Source organism: Nerophis ophidion, linkage group LG28, assembly GCF_033978795.1.
Source record: "Nerophis ophidion isolate RoL-2023_Sa linkage group LG28, RoL_Noph_v1.0, whole genome shotgun sequence".
NCBI lineage: Eukaryota > Metazoa > Chordata > Actinopteri > Syngnathiformes > Syngnathidae > Nerophis > Nerophis ophidion.
Window position 1 is genome coordinate 13,276,930 of NC_084638.1, and position 24,460 is coordinate 13,301,389.

Consider the following 24,460-nt stretch of genomic DNA (forward strand, 5'->3'; position numbering starts at 1 on the left):
CGCTCTCTCTCTCTTTCCCTCTCTCCCTCCCCCCGCTCTCTCTTTCTCACTCTATCTCTCTTTCTCACTCTATCTCTCCGGCTCTCTCCCTCTCTTTCTCTCTCCCCCTTCTTCCCCTCTCTCTGTCACTCTCTGTCTCGCTCTCTCTCTCTCCCTCTTCTCTCTCTTTCTCTCTCTCCCCCTCTTCCCACTCCCTCTCTCTCTCCCGCTCTCTCTCTCTCTTACCCTCTCTCTCTCTCTTTTTTTCTGTTTCTCTCTCTTTTTCACTCTGTCTCTCCCGCTCTCTCCCTCTCTCTCACTCCCCCTCTTTCCCTCTCTCTGTCACTCCCTGTCTCTTGTTCTCTCTCTTCCTCTTCTCCTCTATCTTTCTCCCCCCCCCTGTCTCTCTCTGTCGCTTTGTCTCTCGGTCTCTTACTCCCTCTAGCTCTCCCGCTCGCTCGCTCTCTTACCCTCTCTCTCCCTCTTCCTCTCTCCTTCTCTCTCTCTCCCTATCTCTTACGCTCTCTCTCTCACTCTCTCTCTTTCTCACTTTATCCCTCTCCCGCTTCCTCTCTCCCTCTTCCTCTCTCCTTCTCTTTCTCGCTCACCCGCTGCCTTACTGTCTCTCGCTCCCTCACTCACTCTATCTCTCCCTATCTCTTACACTCTCTCTCTCTCTCTCTCTCTCTCTTCCTCTCCCTCTTCCTCTCTCTTTCTCTCTCTGTCTCACCCGCTTGCTCTCTCTCTCTTTCCCTCTCTCCCTCCCCCCGCTCTCTCTCTCTCACTCTATCTCTCTTTCTCACTCTATCTCTCCGGCTCTCTCCCTCTCTTTCTCTCTCCCCCTTCTTCCCCTCTCTCTGTCACTCTCTGTCTCTTGTTCTCTCTCTTCCTCTTCTCCTCTATCTTTCTCTCTCTCCCCCTACTCCCCCCCCCTCTGTCTCTCTCTGTCGCTTTGTCTCTCGGTCTCTTACTCCCTCTAGCTCTCCCGCTCGCTCGCTCTCTTACCCTCTCCCTCTCACTCTCTCTCTCTCTCTCTCTCTCTCTCTTTCTCTCTGTCTCTCTCTCTCTCTCTCTCTCTCTCTCTCTCTCTCTCTCTCTGCCCTTAATACCAAATGCCTCAAAGGCCTGTACAAACCACAACAACCCAATTGGTAGAATGAGAAACTTTGGAAGGAACGGGAGCAATTGGAAAAAAAAATTAAAATTTCTCTCACTCTGGTTTACTCTCTGTCTTGCCCCCAGCACTCAGAGCGAGTGAAGGAAGTCACATGACGCTGTGTTGCACTTTCAAAATATAAGCATGCACATTTTTGGAGTGGGACGAATGCATCTTCCTCCAATATTGGGGGGGACATGTTTCCTATAACCCTCAAATCCTACGCTAATTTTAATTATATTAGATTTTCTTTTCTCTTCTTTGAATGATACATTTTAGTCATGTTTGAATAATACAATTCACAACACAAGTAAAAAAGTTTGTAAACATACATATCCAAAAAAAGAAACGGAAGAAGCATAAATGATCAAATCTTACCCCCTAATTACGATAGTATTACTACATCTATACCCAAACCCCTATATTCAGCAATGTACTGTCACATCGGAGTCACATGTTTATGCGGTGGTCGTTTCCCCAAGATGCAGATGGGCGTCTGGAAGCAGGGTAGGGGTAATAATGTGATTTATTCCAATAAATCAGTCCATCCATCCATCCATCCATCCATCCATCTTCTTCCGCTTATCCGAGGTCGGGTCGCGGGGGCAACAACCTAAGCAGGGAAACCCAGACTTCCCTTTCCCCAGCCACTTCGTCTAGCTCTTCCCGGGGGATCCCGAGGCGTTCCCAGGCCAGCTGGGAGACATAGTCTTCCCAACGTGTCCTGGGTCTTCCCAACGTGTCCTGGGTCTTCCCCGTGGCCTCCTACCGGTTGGACGTGCCCTAAACACCTCCCTAGGGAGGCGTTCGGGTGGCATCCTGACCAGATGCCCGAACCACCTCATCTGGCTCCTCTCGATGTGGAGGAGCAGCGGCTTTACTTTGAGTTCCTCCCGGATGGCAGAGCTTCTCACCCTATCTCTAAGGGAGAGCCCCGCCACACGGCGTAGGAAACTCATTTCGGCCGCTTGTACCCGTGATCTTATCCTTTCGGTCATGACCCAAAGCTCATGACCATAGGTGAGGATGGGAACGTAGATCGACCGGTAAATTGAGAGCTTTGCCTTCCGGCTCAGCTCCTTCTTCACCACAACGGATCGGTACAACGTCCGCATTACTGAAGACGCCGCACCGATCCGCCTGTCGATCTCACGATCCACTCTTCCCTCACTCGTGAACAAACATCCTAGGTACTTGAACTCGTCCACTTGGGGCAGGGTCTCCTCCCCAACCCGGAGATGGCATTCCACCCTTTTCCGGGTCAAGAATACAAAACATGCCGATGGCATTTGGAAGATACGGCAAAGGCTTAGGAAAAGACTAACCGCCAAAAAGAGCAAGAAGCAAGTAGAACCAATGTAACTGTCACGTGTTGCGTGGTGAGGCAGCTCTCTCATTAGTGACCAGGTGAGCGTCCAAGCCCGGGTCCTGGGCTGAGTTGCTGATAGCGTGGAGGGCGTCAATGAAACGGCCACCGTCTGGGTGCATGCGGGCACCTGAAAAACCGTTTGTGCGGCAGGCAAGCTGGACGTCACCGGGACGATGATGATGCTGGAGCTGATGGTGGCATCATCGAAAGACCTGCTGCAAACGAAGATGGATGTCACATATGTGTGTGTGTGTATATGTATATACCTAACTATACAACTCCTCTCTGGGAGGGAGGGGAGTTACTAGGATGACAGGGGATGCAACACAATAATATACCGTATTTCCTTGATTAGCCGTCGGGCGTTTAGTATGCGCCTGCACATGCTTTCTTTTACCGCCGGGTCAAATTTGTGACGTCACGAGCGACCCGTTCCCTGACGTCATTTTATAACAACGGCAGAGTTTATTTTTGCTTTTACTGTGTGTAAACCAGGGGTCTTGTTCCACAGCCATACAGATCACACTAATGGTTGTGATATAAAACAACTTCAACACTCCTACCAATACGCGCCACACTCTGTGAACCCACATTAAACTATGACAAACACACTTCTGGAGAACATATGCCCTGCAACACACCACAAACGCAACACCACACCTACCCACAATGCAATGCATCCACGACTTCTGGCTACAGCGTCCATACACCCGCTGGCACCATTGTCGGCAGTAAGTCGGACACATTTCCGGTGAGGGTTGGACTCCACCAAGGCTGTCCTTTGTCACCGATTCTGTTTATAACTTTTTTGGACAGAATTTCTCGGCGCAGTCAAGGCGTTGAGGGGTTCCGGTTTGGTGGCGGCGGGATTAGGTCTCTGCTTTTTGCAGATGATGTGGTACTGATGGCTTCATCTGGCCAGATCTTCAGCTCTCACTGGATCGGTTCGCAGCCGAGTGTGAAGCGACCGGAATGAGAATCAGCACCTCCAAGTCCGAGTCCATGGTTCTCGCCCGGAAAAGGGTGGAATGCCATCTCCGGGTTGGGGAGGAGACCCTGCCCCAAGTGGAGGAGTTCAAGTACCTAGGAGTCTTGTTTACAAGTGGGGGAAGAGTGGATCGTGAGCTCGACAGGCGGATCGGTGCGGCGTCATCAAAAATGCGGACGTTGTACCGATCCGTTGTGGTGAAGAAGGGGCTGAGCCGGAAGGCAAAGCTCTCAATTTACCGGTCAATCTATGTTCCCATCCTCACCTATGGTCATGAGCTTTGGGTCATGACAGAAAGGACAAGATCACGGGTACAAGCGGCCGAAATGAGTTTCCTCCGCCGTGTGGCGAGGCTCTCCCTTAGAGATAGGGTGAGAAGCTCTGCCATCCGGGACGACCTCAAAGTAAAGCCGCTGCTCCTCCACATCGAGAGGAGCCAGATGAGGTGGTTCGGGCATCTGGTCAGGATGCCACCCGAACGCCTCCCTAAGGAGGTGTTTAGGGCACGTCCAACCGGTAGGAGGCCACAGGGACACGTTGGGAAGACTATGTCTCCCGGCTGGCCTGGGAACGCCTCGGGATCCCCCGGGAAGAGCTGGACGAAGTGGCTGGGGGGAGGGAAGTCTGGGCTTCCCTGCTTAGGCTGCTGCCCCCGCGACCAGACCTCGGATAAGCGGAAGAAGATGGATGGATGGATGTATATATTGATTTACATATTGTAAAAAATAAATTATATATACAACATTAAAATATATAGTAAAAAATATATTTATTACAATTTTTTTTTTCATTTTTTGTTGTTTAACTAGGAAACAATTACTAGTATCATTTATAAGATAATATGTGGGCCAGAATCATTCAAATTTACACAAATGTTACTGTATTGGGGAATTCATTATGAAATATTGAATATGATTTTTTATTTTTTTTATTTTTTTTTAGATTGTAAACTTTCCATAAGGCAGTGCCATATTTCCATGCTTTGACAATGACATCACTCGTTTAATTTACCTTTTTTTTAATGTCTTGTTAAAATGACCAGATCATTTTAACAAGACATAAAAAATACACTAATAATAAAAAACAATAAATTAATTTAATGGATAAAAAAAAAGTATAAGTACAACTCGAATAAAAATTAGGAGTTGATAGAAATGGGAGAACAAAATTGAAGGGATCTCCCTTTGGTGTGCATGCTTGAACTATTACACATCAGAACAATGAAACAAAAAAGTGAATCTGAACAAAAATAAATACAATTGAAATAATGTTAATATTTTTATATTTTTCATTTCAAAAAGCAAAATGTCCTTTAAGTATGTCTAATTTTTTAGTCGAGTGGGCAATTGTCGACACTATATGAGCATGTGTATTAAAAACGGCTCACAAGTGGGAATCGGTTCTCATTATTCACTTAAAAAACGACTCGATTCATTCACAAACTCTTACATCTCTCGGTGATTGTTCACAATGTCCTTTAATTTTAATGAGAACTTTTAGAAATCCCTAAAGATCTCAAAGTTGTGTTGAGCACTGACTAAAACTCCTGAGACCTAAAACTAATACGTTGCACATAATAATGCCTCAAAAAATGAATTGATTTCTAACAGACAAAGCATATTATTTCAAATAGTGGAACGTTTGATAGGAAAAAATTATGTTCCTTGTGTTCCCTTATGAAGACTGGAGACCTTCTGTTTGTGTTTTGGTCACTGGAATATTTATGAGCATACTGTATCTTTCAGTCTATGATATCAAAATAATGAACATTTCTCTGCATTCTTGCTTCAATCTATATGTATCGATCATACAGAAGCTTTGCATTGTAATTGATACATACATCATACGTGGCATTGTGAGTTCAGGCCTCTATATTTTAATCTCAATGGGACTTTTCCTGGTTAAATCAAAGTAAAAAGAAAGAAAAATAATTCACATTACAAGCAGAAAAAGTGTAAACAGTCCCCCCAAACAATCCAATTTGAGACAAATTATGACCCAATGTTCGAACCAGTTAAAATAGCAGAATAATGGAAAAACAAGTTGACTTTACATGCTTTTTTTGTGTTTCATTGTAACCATTAAACCATATCCAATTGTGTTTACAATCCACAAAGTATGTGAAAACGCCACAAAATGCCACAAATTCAGCCGGCCATTTTCAATATTCCATATTATCAAACCAGTCATACTGGGAATACGCAAACAGTGGAAACAGATGTGCTGTTTATCATTCACAATCCTTAAAGGGGAACATTATCCCAATTTCAAAAGGGTTAAAAAAAAATAAAAATCAGTTCCCAGTGACTTGTTGTATTTTTTGAATTTTTTTTCAAAATTTTACCGGTCCCGGAATATCCCTAAATAAAGCTTTAAAGTGCCTTATTTTCGCTATCTTCGAAACCACTATCCATTTTCCTGTGACATCATACAGTGCTGCCAATGTAAACAAACAATGGCGAATACCACAGCAAGATATAGCGACATTAGCTCGGATTCAAACTCGGATTTCAGCGACTTAAGCGAGTCAACAGATTACGCATGTATTGAAACGGATGGTTGGAGTATGAAAATATTGAAGAAGAAACTGAAGCTATTGAGCGAATAGCTATTGACGCTATTCATTGCCATAGCATGGCCGAATAGCTGCGTTAGCATCGCCGGTAAAATGTGCGGACCAAACGATCGGGACTTTCGCATCTCGTGACACTGGAGCAACTTAAATCCTTCGATTGGAAAGTGTTTTTTTCGCATTAAATGTGGGTGGAAGGAAACGTAATATAGTTGCAAATGCATCTGCAGGTTATCCATACATCTCTGTGCCATGTCTGCTGTAGCACCGCCGATAATAGCATGTTAACATCGATTAGCTGGCTGTCACGCCGCGACCAAATTTGTCTGATTAGCACATAAGTCAACATCAACAAAACTCACCTTTGTGATTTCGTTGACTTTATCATTGCAAATGCATCTGCAGGTTATCCATACATTTCTGTGCCATGTCTGCTTTAGCACCGCCGGTAAATAGCATGTTAGCATCGATTAGCGTAGCATGTTAGCATCGATTAGCTGGCAGTCAACATCAACAAAACTCACCTTTGTGATTTCGTTGACTATCGTTGCAAATGCATTTGCAGGTTATCCATACATCTCTGTGTCATGTCTGTCTTAGCATCGCCGGTCAAATGTGGAGACACTCTGGTACATTCAATGGGGGTCTGGCGGCAGATTTCTTGCCAGTGGGGCAACTTGAATCCCTCCCTGCTAGTGTTGTTACACCCTCCGACAACACACCGACGAGGCATGATGTCTCCAAGGTTCCAAAAAATAGTCAAAAAGACGGAAAATAACAGAGCTGAGACCAGGTGTTTGTAATGTGTTGAAAATGAAAAGGGCGGGTGTGTTACCTCGGTGACGTCACATTCTGACGTCATCGCTTGCAGCGCGATAAACAGAAAGGCGTTTAATTCGCCAAAATTCAACCATTCAGAGTTTGGAAATCGGTTGAAAAAATATATGATCTTTTTTCTGCACCATCAAGGTATAGATTGACGTTTACATAGGTCTGGTGATAATGTCCCCCTTTAAGTAAGACAATAAATTGTAAATTGTAAATAAATAGCTAACAATGGAGTCAAGAGATGGAGAAGTCCTCGATTGCGCCCATAAAACCCTCTAAAAACCTCCAGAAACCACCAACAATGTTCCATTTACATGTTGTGATGCGACCCCGAGAGGGAGAATCGGCAGAAAATGGATGGACCAGAAAATTAACCAAATATGAGTGATATTGATATTATAAGTGCTAACGCAGACAGCCTATTTTAGCAGCGCACTTGTCCGGGGTGTACAGCGCCTTCTGCCCGATTGTAGCTGAGATAGGCACCAGCGCCCCCGTGACTCCAAAAGGGACAAGCGGTAGAAAATGGATGGAGGGATGGACTGATAGCAGTGAGCTAATGCTTATGCTGCTATTGTTGACACACTGCTTCGTCTCAAACTTGCTGAAAGTTAGTTCTAAATTATAATTTATGCATCGCTCACTTGGTATTACAAACAATGCGCCCATGGACCGAAAGGTCGATCCTTTTTGACATCCCCTGAGATAGTGAAAAACTCACAAATAGACGCTCGTTGTGGCAACTTTTTTTTTAACCCTTCGCGAGGATTGTGATGGACTCTTCCTCTAAACGGGATTATGTGAGCGTCCCGTCCATACTTGCCAACCTTGAGAACGCCAATTTCGGGAGATGGGGAATGCTGCAAGGGGTTCTGGGTATTTGTTCTGTTGTGTTTATGTTATGTTATGTTATGTTATGTTATATTATGTTACGTTACGGTGCGACTATTCTCCCGATATGTGTTTGTCATTCTTGTTTGATTGTGGGTTCACAGTGTGGCGCATATTTGTGACAGTGTTGAAGTTGTTTATACGGCCACCGTCAGTGTGACCTGTATGGCTGTTGACCAAGTACTCCTCGCATTCACTTGTGTGCTTGTAAAAGCTGCATATAGTATGTGACTGGACCAACACGCTGTTGTATGGAGGAAAAGCGGATGTGAGGACAGGTTGTAGAGGACGCTAAAGGAAGTGCCTTTAAAGGGGAACATTATCACAATATCAAAAGGGTTAAAAACAATAAAAATCAGTTCCCAGTGGCTTGTTGTATTTTTTTAATTTTTTTTCAAAATTTTACCGGTCCCGGAATATCCCTAAATAAAGTTTTAAAGTGCCTTATTTTCGCTATCTTCGAAACCACTATCCATTTCCCTGTGACGTCATACAGTGCTGCCAATACAAACAACATGGCGGTTACCACAGTAAGATATAGCGACATTAGCTCGGATTCAGACTCGGATTTCAGCGGTTTAAGCGATTCAACAGATTACGCATGTATTGAAACAGATGGTCGGAGTATGGAGGCAGATAGCGAAAACGAAATTGAAGAAGAAATTGAAGCTATTGAGCGAATAGCTATTGACGATATTTGGCCATAGCGTGGGTGTACCTAATGAAGTGGCCCATAGCATGGCTGCCTTATTAGCATCGCCGGTAAAATGTGCGGACCAAACGATCAGGACTTTCGCATCTTGTGACACTGGAGCAACTTAAATCTGTCGATTGGTAAGTGTTTGTTTCGTATTAAATGTGGGTATCTAGTTTCAAATGTACATACAGCTAGCGTAAATAGCATGTTAGCATCGATTAGCATAGCATGTTAGCATCGATTAGCTGGCAGGCACGCTGCGACCAAATATGTCTGATTAGCACATAAGTCAACAACATCAACAAAACTCACCTTTGTGATTTCGTTGACTTTATCGTTGCAAATGCATCTGCAGGTTATCCATACATCTCTGTGCTATGTCTGTCTTAGCATCGCCGGTCAAATGTGAAGACACGCTGGCAAATTCAATGGGGGTCTGGCGGCAGATTTCTTGCCAGTGGTGCAACTTGAATCCCTCCCTGTTAGTGTTGTTACACCCTCCGACAACACACCGACGAGGCATGATGTCTCCAAGGTTCCAAAAAATAGTCGAAAAAACGGAAAATTACAGAGCTGAGACCCGGTGTTTGTAATGTGAAAATGAATATGGCGGGTGTGTTACCTCGGTGACGCTAAAAGACCGATAAACAGAAAGGCGTTTAATTTGCCAAAATTCACCCATTTAGACTTCGGAAATCGGTTGAAAAAATACATGGTCTTTTTTCTGCACCATCAAGGTATATATTGACGCTTGCATAGGTCTGGTGATAATGTTCCCCTTTAAGGCACGACCCCAATATTGTTGTCCGGGTGGAAATCGGGAGAATGGTTGCCCCGGGAGATTTTCGGACTGAAATTTGGGAGTCTCCCAGGAAAATCGGGATGGTTGGCAACTATGTGTCACGGATCATATGACTGGCTTCCTGGTTATCTCTTAAAACGGCTGGGAATCTCGGTGAGATTCATACTATTTTGACCATATCTGTTTACTTGCAAACTTTTGAAGTCTTTTGATGTCATAAATCCTGAAAATAATAGTTTCAATATAGTGGAAACTTGTTTCTCCATTATACTGGTACTTAAAGTCCAAGTTTCCTCCTTGGGAACGTTCACTCGGTACTTTAGCTTGAGAGAGTCAGAGTCCCCAAATGCCTTAGTCGAATGCAACAATCCGCAGAATGGTCCGTTGGTTCACGTCTGCTGGCTTTTGTCATCTCTTGATCTTGACGATTTCTTCGCACAGCCTGGAGAGGTACTGTGTGAGCTTGACCATGACGATTATGAGGACCCCTCCCACAAACATACACGAGGGCCACATCAGCGAGTGGAAGACGACGCTGTGATCGTAGAGCCGAGTCAGGAGAACCGTCTCCTGCTGCTCGCTGGGGTCGTAGTAGCACGGGACCTGCTGGTTGGCCTTCAGGCGCTCGGAGATGTTCACGATCATGGCGTGCATTTGAGCGCTGTCCTTCTGGCACCTGGGAACATAGAAACACTGCAAGGAAAAGATGGCCTGTAAGCTGTAGTTCACCCGTGTAACGGAGGCTAAAGAAGTCCTCGTACTCACTTCGGAGCTGGCGTCCTGCGTCTCCTCATTGTGAGACAATCGACTGACGCGGCCCGTGTTATTGACGTTCACGTAGACTTGCAAACAGGGGTATTTGGAGACCCTCCAGCAGTCCGAGCCACAGTTGTAGGAACAGTTCACGTCTGCTGTGACCGTGGAGTTGAGCACAACACACACACCTTCCTCTGTCCACACGCTGTTTTGACATTTAAACGGAGACTCGATTCAATGCAAATCGAGAAGAACAATAACACACTGGGAGGAATCTCATTCAGAGCGATTCAGGATGGGTTGGATTTGTTTTGGCTTACTTTATGCTTGCATTACAAATAACAATTACAGTGGTACCTCAACTTAAAAGTGCCCCTGTCATGATCCACGTCTTGGATCGTGGTATATTCTGGTTTTGGTTCTGTTTATCACATTCTGTCTAGTATTTGTCTTCCTCAGTTCTTTGTGGCACTTCCTGGTTTTGTTTCCGTCGTCATAGTTACCCATTGAGTGTCACCTGTCTCTGCTTTGATCACGCGCACCTGCCCTTGATTATTTATCTCCCTATTTGAAATTCAGTCTTGGACTCTTGCTTGCTACACGCAACAGCTGACGCCGCTCTTCCAACATTGTGGTAAATCTATTTTTGTATACTTGTTAGCTTATGTGCTATTTTGTTTGTTTATGTCCCTAGCTTCCACGCTAGCGCCCTTTGTTCTTTCTAGCTCCCAAGCTAGTTCTGTTGGTTTTTTTGTTAGTGCCTTTGTGCAAGTGTTTTTGTTCTTAGTTTGTTTTATTATAGAAATAAATTCTTATTCCTACCCTCACGAGAGAACAACTCTTCACCACAATGCCACCGAGACGTCACAGCCCCAACGTTAAAGGTGCATTACCGCCACCTACTGTAAACCGTTGTGGTCTAGAAACTCCACTAAAATGCTTTGGTCGCTGCTTAAGAGTAACTTCCTCTCCTAGTTTTCTCCTTTCTGTACTGTAGTTCCCACAACGAATGATTGCATGTTCCACTGACTCTACCTCATTGCATCCATCCGTCCATTTTCTACCGCTTATTCCCTTTGGGGGTCACGGGTGCGCTGGTGCCTATCTCAGCTACAATCGGGCGGAAGGCGGTGTACACCCTAGACAAGTCGCCACCTCATCCCAGGCAGAACACAGATAGACAGACAACATTCACACTCACATTTACACACTAGGGCCAATTTTAGTGTTGCCAATCAACCTATCCCCAGGTGCATGTCTTTGGAAGTGGGAGGAAGCTGGAGTACCCGGAGGGAACCCACGCAGTCACGGGGAGAACATGCAAACTCCAAACAGAAAGATCCAGAGCCCGGGATTTAGTTGTCACATAATCCTGTTGGGGGTTTGTCGATAAAGTGCAATCTCTTATCCTAATCTAATGCGTGATATGATTCCTTCCTCTTGTGTGCTCCCCCTTACAGTTCTTCCCGCTCCTACTGTGTTCTGTATTGCATAGGAGTGTCTTCCTGTTGTGCTCTAGACCAGGGGTCACCAAAGCGGTGCCCGTGGGCACCAGGTCGCCCGTAAGGACCAGATGAGTCGCCCGCTGGCCTGTCCTAAAAATAGCTCAAATAGCAGCACTTACCAGTGAGCTGCCTCTATTTTTTGAATTGTATTTATTTATTAGCGAGCTGGTCTCGCTTTGCTCAACATTTTTAATTCTAAGAGAAACAACACTCAAGTAGAATTTGAAAATCCAAGAAAATATTTTAAAGACTTGGTCTTCACTTGTTTAAATACATTCATTTCTTTTTGTACTTCGCTTCTTATAACTTTCAGAAAGACAATTTTACAGATAAAATGCAACGTTAAAAATGAATTTAGGATTTTTAAACACATATACTTTTTTACCTTTTAAATTCCTTCCTCTTCTTTCCTGACAATTTAAATCAATGTTCAAGTATTTTTTTTTATTGTAAAGAATAATAAACACATTTTAATTTAATTCTTCATTTTAGCTTCGTTTTTTTCAGCGAAGAATATTTGTGAAATATTTCTTCAAACATATGATGATTAAAATTAAATAAAATTATTCTGGCAAATCTAGAAAACCTGTAGAATCTAATTTAAATCTTATTTCAAAGTCTTTTGAATTTCTTTTGATATTTTTATTCTGGAAAATCTAGTAATATAGATTGGTCCAATTTGTTAAATATTCTAACAAAGTGCAGATTGGATTTTAACCTATTTAAAAAATGTCATGAAAATTCTAAAATTAATCTTAATCAGGAAAAATGACTAATGATGTTCCATAAATAATTTTTTTAATTTTTTCAAAATGATTTGAATTAGCTAGTTTTTCTCTTCATTTTTTTCGGTTGAATTTTGAATTTTAAAGAGTCGAAATTGAAGATAAACTATGTTTCAAAATTTAATTTAAATTTTTTTTTGTGTTTTCTCCTCTTTTAAACCACTCAATTAAGTGTTTTTTTTCATCATTTATTTTCTACAAAAAACCTTCCTTAAAAGGAAAATTGAGCAAATTGGCTATTTCTGGCAATTTATTTAAGTGTGTATCAAACTGGTATCCCTTTGCATTAGTCAGTACCCAAGAAGTAGCTCTTGGTTTCAAAAAGGTTGGTGACCCCTGATCTAGAGTAATTGCCGCTCTTTCAAAAGATTTCCTTTCATGAATGATTTTGCCTCTGCTTTACTCAGAGGTACTTGTCTTTGTTGCTCTAGCATTTGTGTCTGCTTTGCCAGCTGCTCTGCCAATCCATTGCCTTTTATGTCTGTGTGAGGCTAAACCCATAGGAACCCTCTCAAGCTTGGACAATAATTAGGGTCCTTGGCCCATGGCAAAAGGACTCCACAGGAGTAATTTGACCCCCTTAACATGCTTCAAAACTCACCAAATTTGACACACACGTCGGTATAGCAAACGTTCCCAACTTATTAAGCAACCAATCCCCCAAAATGAAAATTGCGCTCTAGCGCCCCCTAGGAAAAAAATACAGACAAAACTGCATGTAAGTTCTGTTAGGAATGTCATAGCGACATGAAACAAAAACTCTTATGTAGGTCTGACTTAGACCCAATTTTCATACTTTCACTTCTTTCAGCAAAAATCTACAGGAAGTTGGCAAAAACCCCTTCAAAATAAAATTTTCGCAAAAATGCAATTTTTGCCTCTTTGCGCTGTAATTTGACCCCTTTTAAAATGCTTCAAAAGTCACCAAACTTGGCACACACATAAGGACTGGAGAATATTGCGATCTAATGAAAAAACCAAACCCCAAAACTCAAAATTGCGCTCTAGCGCTATTTTTGAATAAAACACTGAAAAAACTGCTCCTAAGAAGAAAACACAGACAAAACTGCTTGTAACTTCCGGTAAGAATGTCGGAGAGACGTGAAACAAAAACCTCTATGTAGGTCTTGCTTAGACCTACATTTCATGGATTGACAACCCCCAACAAAAATCAACAGGAAGTTTGCAATCCCCCCTTCAAAACAAAAGTTTTGTGAAAACCGGTCACCTTTCTTCAAACATTATCTCCTCTGAGTGCGTTTGTTGTTTTGGCTTCAAACTCGCACAGGAGAGGGATTGAACCCTTCTGATTAAAAGTATAGAACAGAGTTTTGATAAGTTCTCAGGTTTTGATTTTACGCGCCTTCAAAGAACCCCTGTGCAAAGTCTCCTAAAAAATGTCATTTTTTGCCACTTTGAGCTGTTATTTGACCCCCTTAAAATGCTTCTAAACTCACCAAACTTGACACACACATCAGGTCTGGCAAAAATTGCGATCTGATGAAAAAACCTAACCTCAAAACTCAAAATTGCGCTCTACCACCCCCCTAGGAATACAACACGGACAAACTGCTCCTAGGAAGAAAACACAGACAAAACTGCTTGTAACTTCCGGTAGGAATGTCAGAGAGACATGAAACAAAAACACTATGTAGATCTCACTTAGACCTACATTTTAATAATTAGCATACTTTAGCAAAAATCAACAGGAAGTTTGATATTTTCACTTCAATACAACAACTGCAGTACTTTCACAATGCATTAGATTCTCAAAATAGTGGCTCCAAGGCGTCTTCTAACGCTTATCCGGCCGTGGGTCTCGGGGGCAGCAGCCAAAGGCGGACCCGCCCAACGCTGCTTGCAGCTTTAATTTATATATGTCGTTACTAAATCTCGTCTGCTTTTGCGACCTAAAATTTGTATTGGAGATCAATGCTGATCTTAAATTGGAGAAAACCACCCTTTTTTTATACTGTAGTTCTGACTCTTCTAACCTCTGTAGTAAGAGCTGTCTCTCGGCTGATCATTATGCTTTAAAGGGGACATTTGATTATTTTTTTTCTACATTTAAAACACTTCTTTGCAGTCTACAAAACATGTAATGGTGGTTGGTGCTTTGGTCCAAATAATGCACGGATAATGTTTTACAGACCATCCTCAAGCCACTTTCTGGCTGTCTCTTCGGTATGCATTAGAGATGCGCGTATAGGCAAATATATAATCCGCAACCGCATCACTAAAGTCGTCATCCACCCGCCGTCCACCCGAAGCAACATTTTATCAGAACCGCAACTGCCCGCCACCCGCCCGTTGAAATACATCAGAGGTCGGCCACTTTTACCAATTAAAGAGCTATCTAAACCCGTTGCACAGAGTAAAGAAGACAATGGGAGCCACTAACGTTCTCGCGAATATCCAACGGTGTTCATCCTGATGACAAGAATAAGGGCGTGCTGTGAAGCCATTGCCTTTGACACCTTCAACGACATGTGCAAACCGATTGTTAGTCCGGCGACATGTCGTGTGCAGCTTCCGCAATCACACGTACAAGATTGAAAGACATACTGGGTGATACAGAGTACACTGATGGTTGTGATATAAACAATTTTAACACTCTTACTAATATGTGCCACGCTGTGAAGCCACACCAAACAAGAATGATAAACACATTTCGGGAGAACATCCTCACAGTAACACAACATAAACGCAACACAACAAATACCCAGAATCCTTTGCATCCGCGACAATTCCCGAATATATTTTACACCCCCGCGCCCCCAACCCCGCCCAACCTTACCGACGCCCGGGGGGTGGGGAGGGGGGGGCGGGATTTGCTGCTAACGGGGTGTATAAAATAGTCAGGAAGTGTCATGGATGCAAATGATTCTGGGTATTTGTTGTGTTGCGTTTATGTTGTGTTACTAGGAGGATGTTCTCCCGAAATGTGTTAGTCATTCTTGTTTGGTGTGGCTTCACAGCGTGGCGCATATTACTAAGAGTGTTAAAATTGTTTGTATCACAACCATTAGTGTACTCTGTGTCACCCAGTATGCCTTGCAGTCTGTTGCTGGACTGACAAGCAGATCTTACAAGCTGTAGAAGGCGACAAAGCCAATGGCTTCATAGCACGCCCTAATACTTACTAACTGGGTGACTGCCGGCAGTCATTCTAGAGAATGTTTGAGTCTCCTATTGTCTTCTCCGCTTTGTGACATGGGTCCTTAAATGGCTCTTTGAATGGTAAAGGATACCGATCCCAGAACCATGTATATCAAATATTTCCAAATGGTTCAACCGCCACCCGCCCGAATCTAATTAAAATCAATCTTTTCGTCATGTCACCTGCCCGACCCGCGGACTCTGCGGATGAGACCGCAAACCGCGCATCTCTAGTATGCATTCTTTTGTAGGCAGGCTTATTTACTACTGTATTTACTTCATCCACTCTTATGTTAGATCCACTATGGACTGGACTTTCAAAATATTATTTTAGACCCACTTTACGTCCCCATTCAGTTTCCCCTGGGAGGGGGGGCTCACCCACATCTGCAGTCCTCTCCAATGTTTCTCATAGTCATTCACATTGACGTCCCACTGAGGCGTGAGTTTTTCCTTGCCCTTTTGTGGACTCTGAACCGAGGATGTCGTTGTGGCCCGTGCAGCCATTTGAGACACTTGTGATTTAGGGTTATATAAATAAACATTGATTGATTGATCGATTGACATGCCGAAGTCCTTCTCAGGGACAAGCCCCCCTTCGACTGCGTCTCCATCCCATCAGCCATGTTGTAGTTTTTAGCGCTTCCATATGGGATCTACTAATAGACATACATTACAACTGTATGACACATTTTTATTTTTTTTAGAAATGGCAACAGTTTTTAGCATGCATGTGCTTTTAGGATCCAGTCTGCCCCACAACAGATGGACGGAGAAAAATAAATAACTTATTGACTACAACTCAATAAAAATGGCTGGCTTGCACAAAGGTCTTTGGGTCAATACGCCACTGAAGCTCGTTTGGGGAAGTTCGGAAAACGGCAAGATTGCTTAGTAAATATCTTCATGGTTTCATCAAACATTTCTGGGACTTACGGGGATCCCATATACAGAGACAATTTGGTTTATTGTTAAAAATTCATGAATACAAAAATTTAGCAAATTAAAAAACATAATTTATATTCACATTATACTATTATTACACGGTTGCATTAGCATTTGACTATTATATGTATTTTACATAACAATTGATGGCTAACTGGCTTTAAAATCTTAAGTCAGGGTGACAAGCAGATATTTAATTTCATTGAATACATGTAATATTATTTGTATTGTTTGTTGCATGATCAGTTAATAATAAAGTTAAAAGACATGCAATTGTTCTTTCAAAATAGAAACAAACAAATACAAATGTATATTTACTAAGAAAGATAAAGTGCTTTATTGACCCACTTTTATTCCAGGCTTTGGTGGAGCACATAAAATTATGCGGTAGGCCAGATCTTGAGTTTAATACTTGTGCTTTAAGTCAGGGGTTTTTAACCTTTTTGACCTCAGTTCTCAACTTTTCCTCGACAAAACAGGCCCAGGGCCCACACAAATATTAACACTGAAATAATAATTTGACCCTTGATTTTTAATCGCATTCAATAATCATATCTAATTTACTGACAGTTTACTACCTCGTCAAATGATAAGAAACCATGTGTTAATCACAAAGATTAGTATTTAACACAAAGACTTTAGGCTTAGGTCAGGCTGATAAGAATTATAAGTACTAACCAAATATTCTGCATAAGAAGAGACTCATAAATAACTGACGGAAAATAGATTTATAGTACAGGCCAAAAGTTTGGACACACCTTCTCATATAATTCGCTAAAATTCGCTCCATTCTGTCCACTAAAGACGCCGAGATCATTATCCATGCGTTTGTTACGTCTCGTCTCGATTACTGTAACTTATTATTTTCGGGTCTCCCCATGTCTAGCATTAAAAGATTACAGTTGGTACAAAATGCGGCTGCTAGACTTTTGACAAGAACAAGAAAGTTATATCACATTACGCCTGTACTGGCTCACCTGCACTGGCTTCCTGTGCACTTAAGATGTGACTTTAAGGTTTTACTACTTACGTATAAAATACTACACGGTCTAGCTCCAGCCTATCTTGCCGATTGTATTGTGCCATATGTCCCGGCAAGAAATCTGCGTTCAAAGGACTCCGGCTTATTAGTGATTCTCAAAGCCCAAAAAAAGTCTGCGGGCTATAGAGCTTTTTCATTTCGGGCTCCAGTACTCTGGAATGCCCTCCCGGTAACAGTTCGAGATGCCACCTCAGTAGAAGCATTTAAGTCTCACCTTAAAACTCATTTGTATACTCTAGCCTTTAAATAGACTCCCTTTTAGACCAGTTGATCTGCCGTTTCTTTTCTTTTTCTTTTATGTCCCACTCTCCCTTGTGGAGGGGGTCCGGTCCGATCCGGTGGCCATGTACTGCTTGCCTGTGTATCGGCTGGGGACATCTCTGCGCTGCTGATCCGCCTTCGCTTGGGATGGTTTCCTGCTGGCTCCGCTGTGAACGGGACTCTCGCTGCTGTGTTGGATCCGCTTTGGACTGGACTCTCGCGACTGTGTTGGATCCATTATGGATTGAACTTTCACAGTATCATGTTAGACCCGCTCGACATCCATTGCTTTCCTCCTCTCCAAGGTTCTCATAGTCATCAGGTTCTCATAGTCATCATTATCACCGACGTCCCACTGGGTGTGAGTTTTCCTTGCCCTTATGTGGGCCTACCGAGGATGTCGTAGTGGTTTGTGCAGCCCTTTGAGACACTAGTGATTTAGGGCTATATAAGTAAACATTGATTGTGTTTTCATTATTTTCCTGACTATTTAAACGTTGGATTGTCACTGAAGGCATCAAAACTATGAATGAACACATTACTGATGTACTTTACAAAAAAGGTGAAACAACTGAAAACATGTTTTATAATCTAGTTTCTTCAAAATAGCCTACCCTTTGCCCTGATTACTACTTTGCATTCTCTCCATGAGCTTCACCTGAAATGGTTTTTACTTCACAGGTGTCATAGTTTTGATGCCTTCAGTGACAATCTACAAAGTAAATAGTCATGAAAATAAAGAAAACGCATTGAAAAGAGAAAGTGTGCCCAAACTGTTGGTCTGTACTGTACAACATTGCCTCGAATCAGATTTAAATTGTATAAAATCAGTGAAAACCACTTCAGGTGACTCGCTCTTGAAGCTCATGGAGAGAATGCTAAGAGTGTGCAAAGCAATAGTTGGAGCGAAGGGTGGCTATTTTGAAGAAACTAGAATATAAAACATGTTTTCATTCAGTGATTATTACCTTTTTTGTTAAGTACATAACTCCACATGTGTTCATTCATAGTTTTGATGCCTTCAGTGACAATCTACAATGCAAATGTCAACGTTATTTGGTGTCGAACCCCAAGATGCAGAGATGGAGGCAGGCATGGAATGAGAAAACATGATTTAATTAAATACTAAGACAAAAACAAAACCGAAACGGTACAAACACAAAGTGCGCACGAGGCGGATAATCAAACAAAAGGAGCTAGCCTGGGAGCTACAAAATAACAAACAGGAGCTTAGCGTGGAAGCTAGCGGGTAGCGAACAGGCAAACAGAAGTCCTACTTGTATAATGAAAAATAAAACGGAAGCAGGGAACAAAAAAACAGTAAGCTACAAACATCAACTGAATATAGCTTTCCGCTACGCTGCAAAGACAAGGTACGACGCGACAGGAGCGATAACACATCACAAGAGCGACTAGACGTGACATCTACAAGACAATACAATGATCCAGCAACTGACACAAGACAAAGCAGGTACAAATAGGTGCGGGCTGATTGGCAACAGGTGTGGCCAGGTGCCAATCAGCCGCAGCTGAGGAGGAACACAGCACTCAGGGAACAAGACAGGAAGCTGACAAAATAAGAGCACTAGACAGGAACTAAGGACAGGAAATACTAAACACAGAGGAAACAGACAAATGTAGAGGAAAAAACTAAAACATAGACAAACTGTGAGGGGAAACCCTGACAGTAAATAGTCATGAAAATAAAGAAAACACATTGAATGAGGAGAAGGTGCGTCCAAACTTTTGGCTTGTACAGTACATAAATCTATGTTGTACTAAAATAAATAAACAAAAATAATAAATAATATGTTTATTTATCTAAAGCAGGGGTCTCAGACACACGGCCCGTGAGACGTTATTTTGCGGCCCCCACCTTAATGTGGAAGTTTAATGTTATTGCGGCGCGCCAGTTTTATATGAATGCCGCTTGACAGCGTTGTGTTATTTGGGTCCAAAATGGCTCTTTCAACGTTCTGGGTTGCCTGCGTTAGCGGAAAAGCGGCAAATGAGTGAAAGCGACACAAACGTTGCCATGGAGAGAAGGGTTTTCTTACGTGCCTGGCTGCAGTCACACCGCGACACCTGTCCATCAGTAATAACAGCCCCCAATAACCAATTCAAACCATTATTTTTTTTTTATTGTTTAACTTGCATTGCCCCACGCGATGAACACGACACGTATTTCTATATGACGCTACGGGAGCCGTCACTTTTTTGCGCTCGCTATCCAGGTACTTTCCTTGCTATTATCCGCCGACCGCTTTGTTGCTGTAGGGAGGAAAAGCGGAACGACACACATTGCGGAACTAACATTATTCTCCCTGCATAGGCTAAATTAGAGCTGAGCGATATATCGATATACGCGATATATCGCGGGTTTGTCCTTGTGCGATATAGAAAATGACTATATCGTGATATTCAAGTATACGTTCTCACGCAGTTGCTTTTAGCTGCTGGCATTACACTACAGGCTCTCCCCAAATCCTTCTTTTTATCCTTCTCACAGACAGCAAGCGCACAAATTTACACATACTGTCACGTCATACGTCACCTACGTAGACGCCCTCACGGAGCAGAGAGGTAGCAGACTGGGTAACGTTAGCTGTGATGCTAGCGAAGCCGTGCGAGTGGTAATACGAGAGAAAGAAGATGCGAATGAAGGAAGAATGAATTCCCAAGAAAAACAGCAGGGGGTCCGTCGTCTGGCGGTCGTTCGGCTTCAAGCGGGAATATGTCGAATAGACAACTTTAATTCTTCAAGTGTGGGGCACAAGCGTTGTGACCAAAAGTAGCATTACTGCTAATATGTAGCATCATTTAAAAAGTCACCGAAAGGGAATAAGCGGTAGAAAATGGATGGATGGAAATACAGTTTTGGTCAATTGACTTAGTTGTGATTTCCTTTTCTGCATGAAAGTTTAAAATGAGCATATATTAACGCAGTATGAAGACGAATGTTTTAATGTAAACACATAGAATCATCATACTGCTGTGATTATATGTGTCAAGTGTTCATTCAAGGCTAAGGCAAAATATCGAGATATATATATCGTGTATTGCGATACGGCCTAAAAATATCGAGATATTGAAAAAAGACCATATCGCCCAGCCCTGGGCTAAATACAAATATATTCCACAACCCCAAACATGTGTATTTCAAAGCCTGCAGTGAAGAGAAAGGTTAGTGATGAGCAAAGACAATTCAAGGAAAAGTGGGAGATGCAATATTTCTTTGCACAGAGAAAATTGTGGTGCACAAAGGATACAATTTGAAACGTCATTATACAACTAGACATGCTGAGGAGTATGCAACATTTTTTCTAAAGGGGAACATTATCACAATTTCAAAAGGGTTAAAAACAATAAAAATCAGTTCCCAATGGCTTGTTGTATTTTTGGATTTTTTTTTCAAAATTTTACCGGTCTCGGAATATCCCCAAATACAGCTTTAAAGTGCCTTATTTTCGCTTTCTTCGAAACCACTATCCATGTCCCTGTGACGTCATACAGTGCTGCCAATACAAACAACATGGCGGTTACCACAGCAAGATATAGCGACATTAGCTCGGATTCAGACTCGGATTTCAGCGGCTTAAGCGATTCAACAGATTACGCTGTATTGAAACAGATGGTCGGAGTATGGAGGCAGATAGCGAAAACGAAACTGAAGAAGAAATTGAAGCTATTGAGCGAATAGCTATTGACGCTATTCGGCCATAGCGTGGGTGTACCTAATGAAGTGGCCCATAGCATGGCTGCCTTATTAGCATCGCCGGTAAAATGTGCGGACCAAACGATCAGGACTTTCGCATCTCTGAGCAACTTAAATCCGTCGATTGGTAAGTGTTTGTTTCGCATTAAATGTGGGTATCTAGTTTCAAATGTACATACAGCTACCCTAAATAGCATGTTAGCATCGATTAGCGTAGCATGTTAGCATCGATTAGCTGGCAGTCATGACGTGACCAAATATGTCTGATTAGCACATAAGTCAACAACATCAACAAAACTCACCTTTGTGATTTGGTTGACTTAATGGTTGCAAATGCATCTGCAAGTTATCCATACATCTCTGTGTCATGTCTGTCTTAGCATCGCCGGTCAAATTTGAAGACACTTTGGTACATTCAATGGGGGTCTGGCGGCAGATTTCTTGCCAGTGGTGCAACTTGAATCCCTCCCTGTTAGTGTTGTTACACCCTCCGACAACACACCGACGAGGCATGATGTCTCCAAGGTTCCAAAAAAATAGTCGAAAAAACGGAAAATAACAGAGCTGAGACCCGGTGTTTGTATCGTGAAAATGAATATGGCGGGTGTGTTACCTCGGCGACGTCACGTTCTGACGTCATCGCTAAAAGACCGATAAACAGAAAGGCGTTTAATTTGCCAAAATTCACCCATTTAGAGTTCGGAAATCGGTTAAAAAAATACATGGTCTTTTTTCTGCACCATCAAGGTATATATTGACGCTTGCATAGGCTTGGTGATAATGTTCCCCTTTAAAGAAATATTTTCTTGCGGCCCAGCCTCTCCCAGACTCTGCATCCAGTGGCCCCCAGGTAAATTGAGTTTGAGACCCCTGATCTAAACTGTCCTGGGGTTTTTTGAAAGGCATTTATGAATGAAATGTATTATCCATTCATCCATCCATCCATTTACTACCGCTTATTCCCTTTCGGGGCTGCGGGGGGCGCTGTTGTCTATCTCAGCTACAATGTTATTGTTATTACATTTTTTTATCATTATTATTTACATGCAGTACAAATGAAAATTCAGCTCCATCATTTTAGCCCTATTTTTTGCACTAAAAAAATTTGAATATGGCTTTAGCGCCAGACTTTGTCTTTACTGCCACAAATGGTGGAAAAGTTTTTCCCTCCGGCACTCGCCGAGGGTGGATGCTCCCCTTTCCTCTCCCTTATCTCTCCTGCTTGCTTCTTTGTTTTGTCTTGTCTTAACTTTCTTGTTGCCTCTTTTTGCACTGCTCTCCAAATCTAAACATTGGAACTATTTAACTGGCCTCAACAAAATTGACAAGATCTTGGGTTTGGAGGAACCTTGGACGGACTCTTGGGAGAAGAAGGAGGGCCGCATGCCTGGCGACCCTTTTCTGTCGAGGACGTGAAGATAACCACCTATTCGGAATTATGACCGCTGATTGGAGTAAGCGTTGCTCTGGTTTGTCGACAAATTGGAAGTTGCTGGCAGTCTTCAAAGTACCCCAAAGCTGCCACAAATGATTGGAGGATGCGGGAAGAACTGTGGATTACATCGGACTGTCTACCCCGCAGTTTTTGAGGACCAGTCATAGACAATTTTAGAGTGAAAAGCAAATTTTATTTTCACTCGCATACATAATCATTCTAACTTGGATTGTTTCCCCGGCTTCGAGACTCTCCTGAAGGTCACTGCAGCGAAGACACAACAAACTCCCTTCTTGTCTCTCATGGACACGCACACCTGTTGTTGTTGACTTTGGACGAGACGGTACAATACATCAAGGCCGCGGAACAGAGACACACTACGGGCTTATATACACACACACACACATCCACAAAAAAAATATATGCCACACATACACCCCCCTACCCCCAACCCCAACCCAACGCCCTCAACGCAAATCCCGTAGCGCCTGAGAGCTGCGACCTACCACCATGACCTTGAACTACCTTCCCTCTGTTGCTAGATATCTCGAGATGTATGTTGTAATATGTATATGTGCTTTGCTGTGGAGGTTTTTTCCCACTCGGAACTGGATTGTATTTTTTTACTCATCCTTCCCCAGCGTTTACCTTTTTCCCATCTTTTACGGGGCGCCTTATGTCGACCCATCAGCGTTCTTGTTCTGTAACCCTGTACTCTGTTTGTTTGTCTAATCTTGAACAGGTTTGTGCTGAAAACAGACCTATCCTATCCTATCCTATCCTAAAAGTGTATTATGACTACGTACTGCTGCGGCCCGAACTGATATGGTTTCCTGTGGACGGGACTCTCACTGCTGTCTTGGAGCCACTATGGATTGAACTTTCACAGTATCATGTTAGACCCGCTCGACATCCATTGCTTTCGGTCCCCTAGAGGGGGGGGGTTGCCCACATCTGAGGTCCTCTCCAAGGTTTCTCATAGTCAGCATTGTCGCTGGCGTCCCACTGAATGTGAATTCTCCCTGCCCACTGGGTGTGAGTTTTCCTTGCCCTTTTGTGGGTTCTTCCGAGGATGTTGTAGTCGTAATGATTTGTGCAGTCCTTTGAGACATTTGTGATTTGGGGCTATATAAATAAACATTGATTGATTGATTGATATTTTTTGGAGGCCCTCCAGCAATTAGGAAAAACTTCTTTAGGTTGCAGCGAAAAAAATGGAGTTGCAAGCATCCCCGCCCTTAGTTGCCGTAGAAAATGCTACAGTGAACCTCGTAAGAGTTGCCCAAAACATCTGATCCTACAACGGACATTGATTTAAGATACAAACGTGGTGAACCGATTAAGTTGAGGTACAACCGTATCTGAAAAGTATAACAGTATAACATAATTCGGAGCCTTACCTTTCTGCGTACGAACGTAATATTGTGATCCCAAGCACAAAGTACATCATAACAGAGGACAGGATCATTCCAAGACCCAGGAAAATAGCTCGATCTTCGCCGGGTTTGAGAGCCGTCACTGTCTTCTTTTTGTCCAGTAAGTCTACCTCGCGGAATTTCTTATAAATTGATCTGA

The 24,460-nt window shown here is 42.8% G+C and overlaps 2 protein-coding genes across 6 annotated transcripts in view; both read right to left on the reverse strand.

Moving 5' to 3' along the window:
- Positions 1 to 24,460, reverse strand: part of LOC133545573 (zinc finger protein OZF-like) — a 538,609-nt gene that overhangs the window by 177,982 nt on the left and 336,167 nt on the right. The gene's annotated exons all lie outside the window — the stretch shown is intronic.
- LOC133545602 (calcium-activated potassium channel subunit beta-2-like) overlaps positions 4,951 to 24,460 on the reverse strand; it is a 32,045-nt gene continuing 12,535 nt past the window's right edge. For all 4 annotated transcript variants that reach the window (XM_061891346.1, XM_061891348.1, XM_061891349.1 and 1 more), the window contains 3 exons: positions 24,286 to 24,456; positions 10,048 to 10,243; positions 4,951 to 9,975 (listed from right to left, as the gene is read on the reverse strand). In XM_061891346.1, the coding sequence (XP_061747330.1) occupies positions 9,691 to 9,975; positions 10,048 to 10,243; positions 24,286 to 24,456 (652 nt within the window). In that variant the 3' untranslated portion in view covers positions 4,951 to 9,690. The remainder of the gene's footprint in view (positions 9,976 to 10,047; positions 10,244 to 24,285; positions 24,457 to 24,460) is intronic.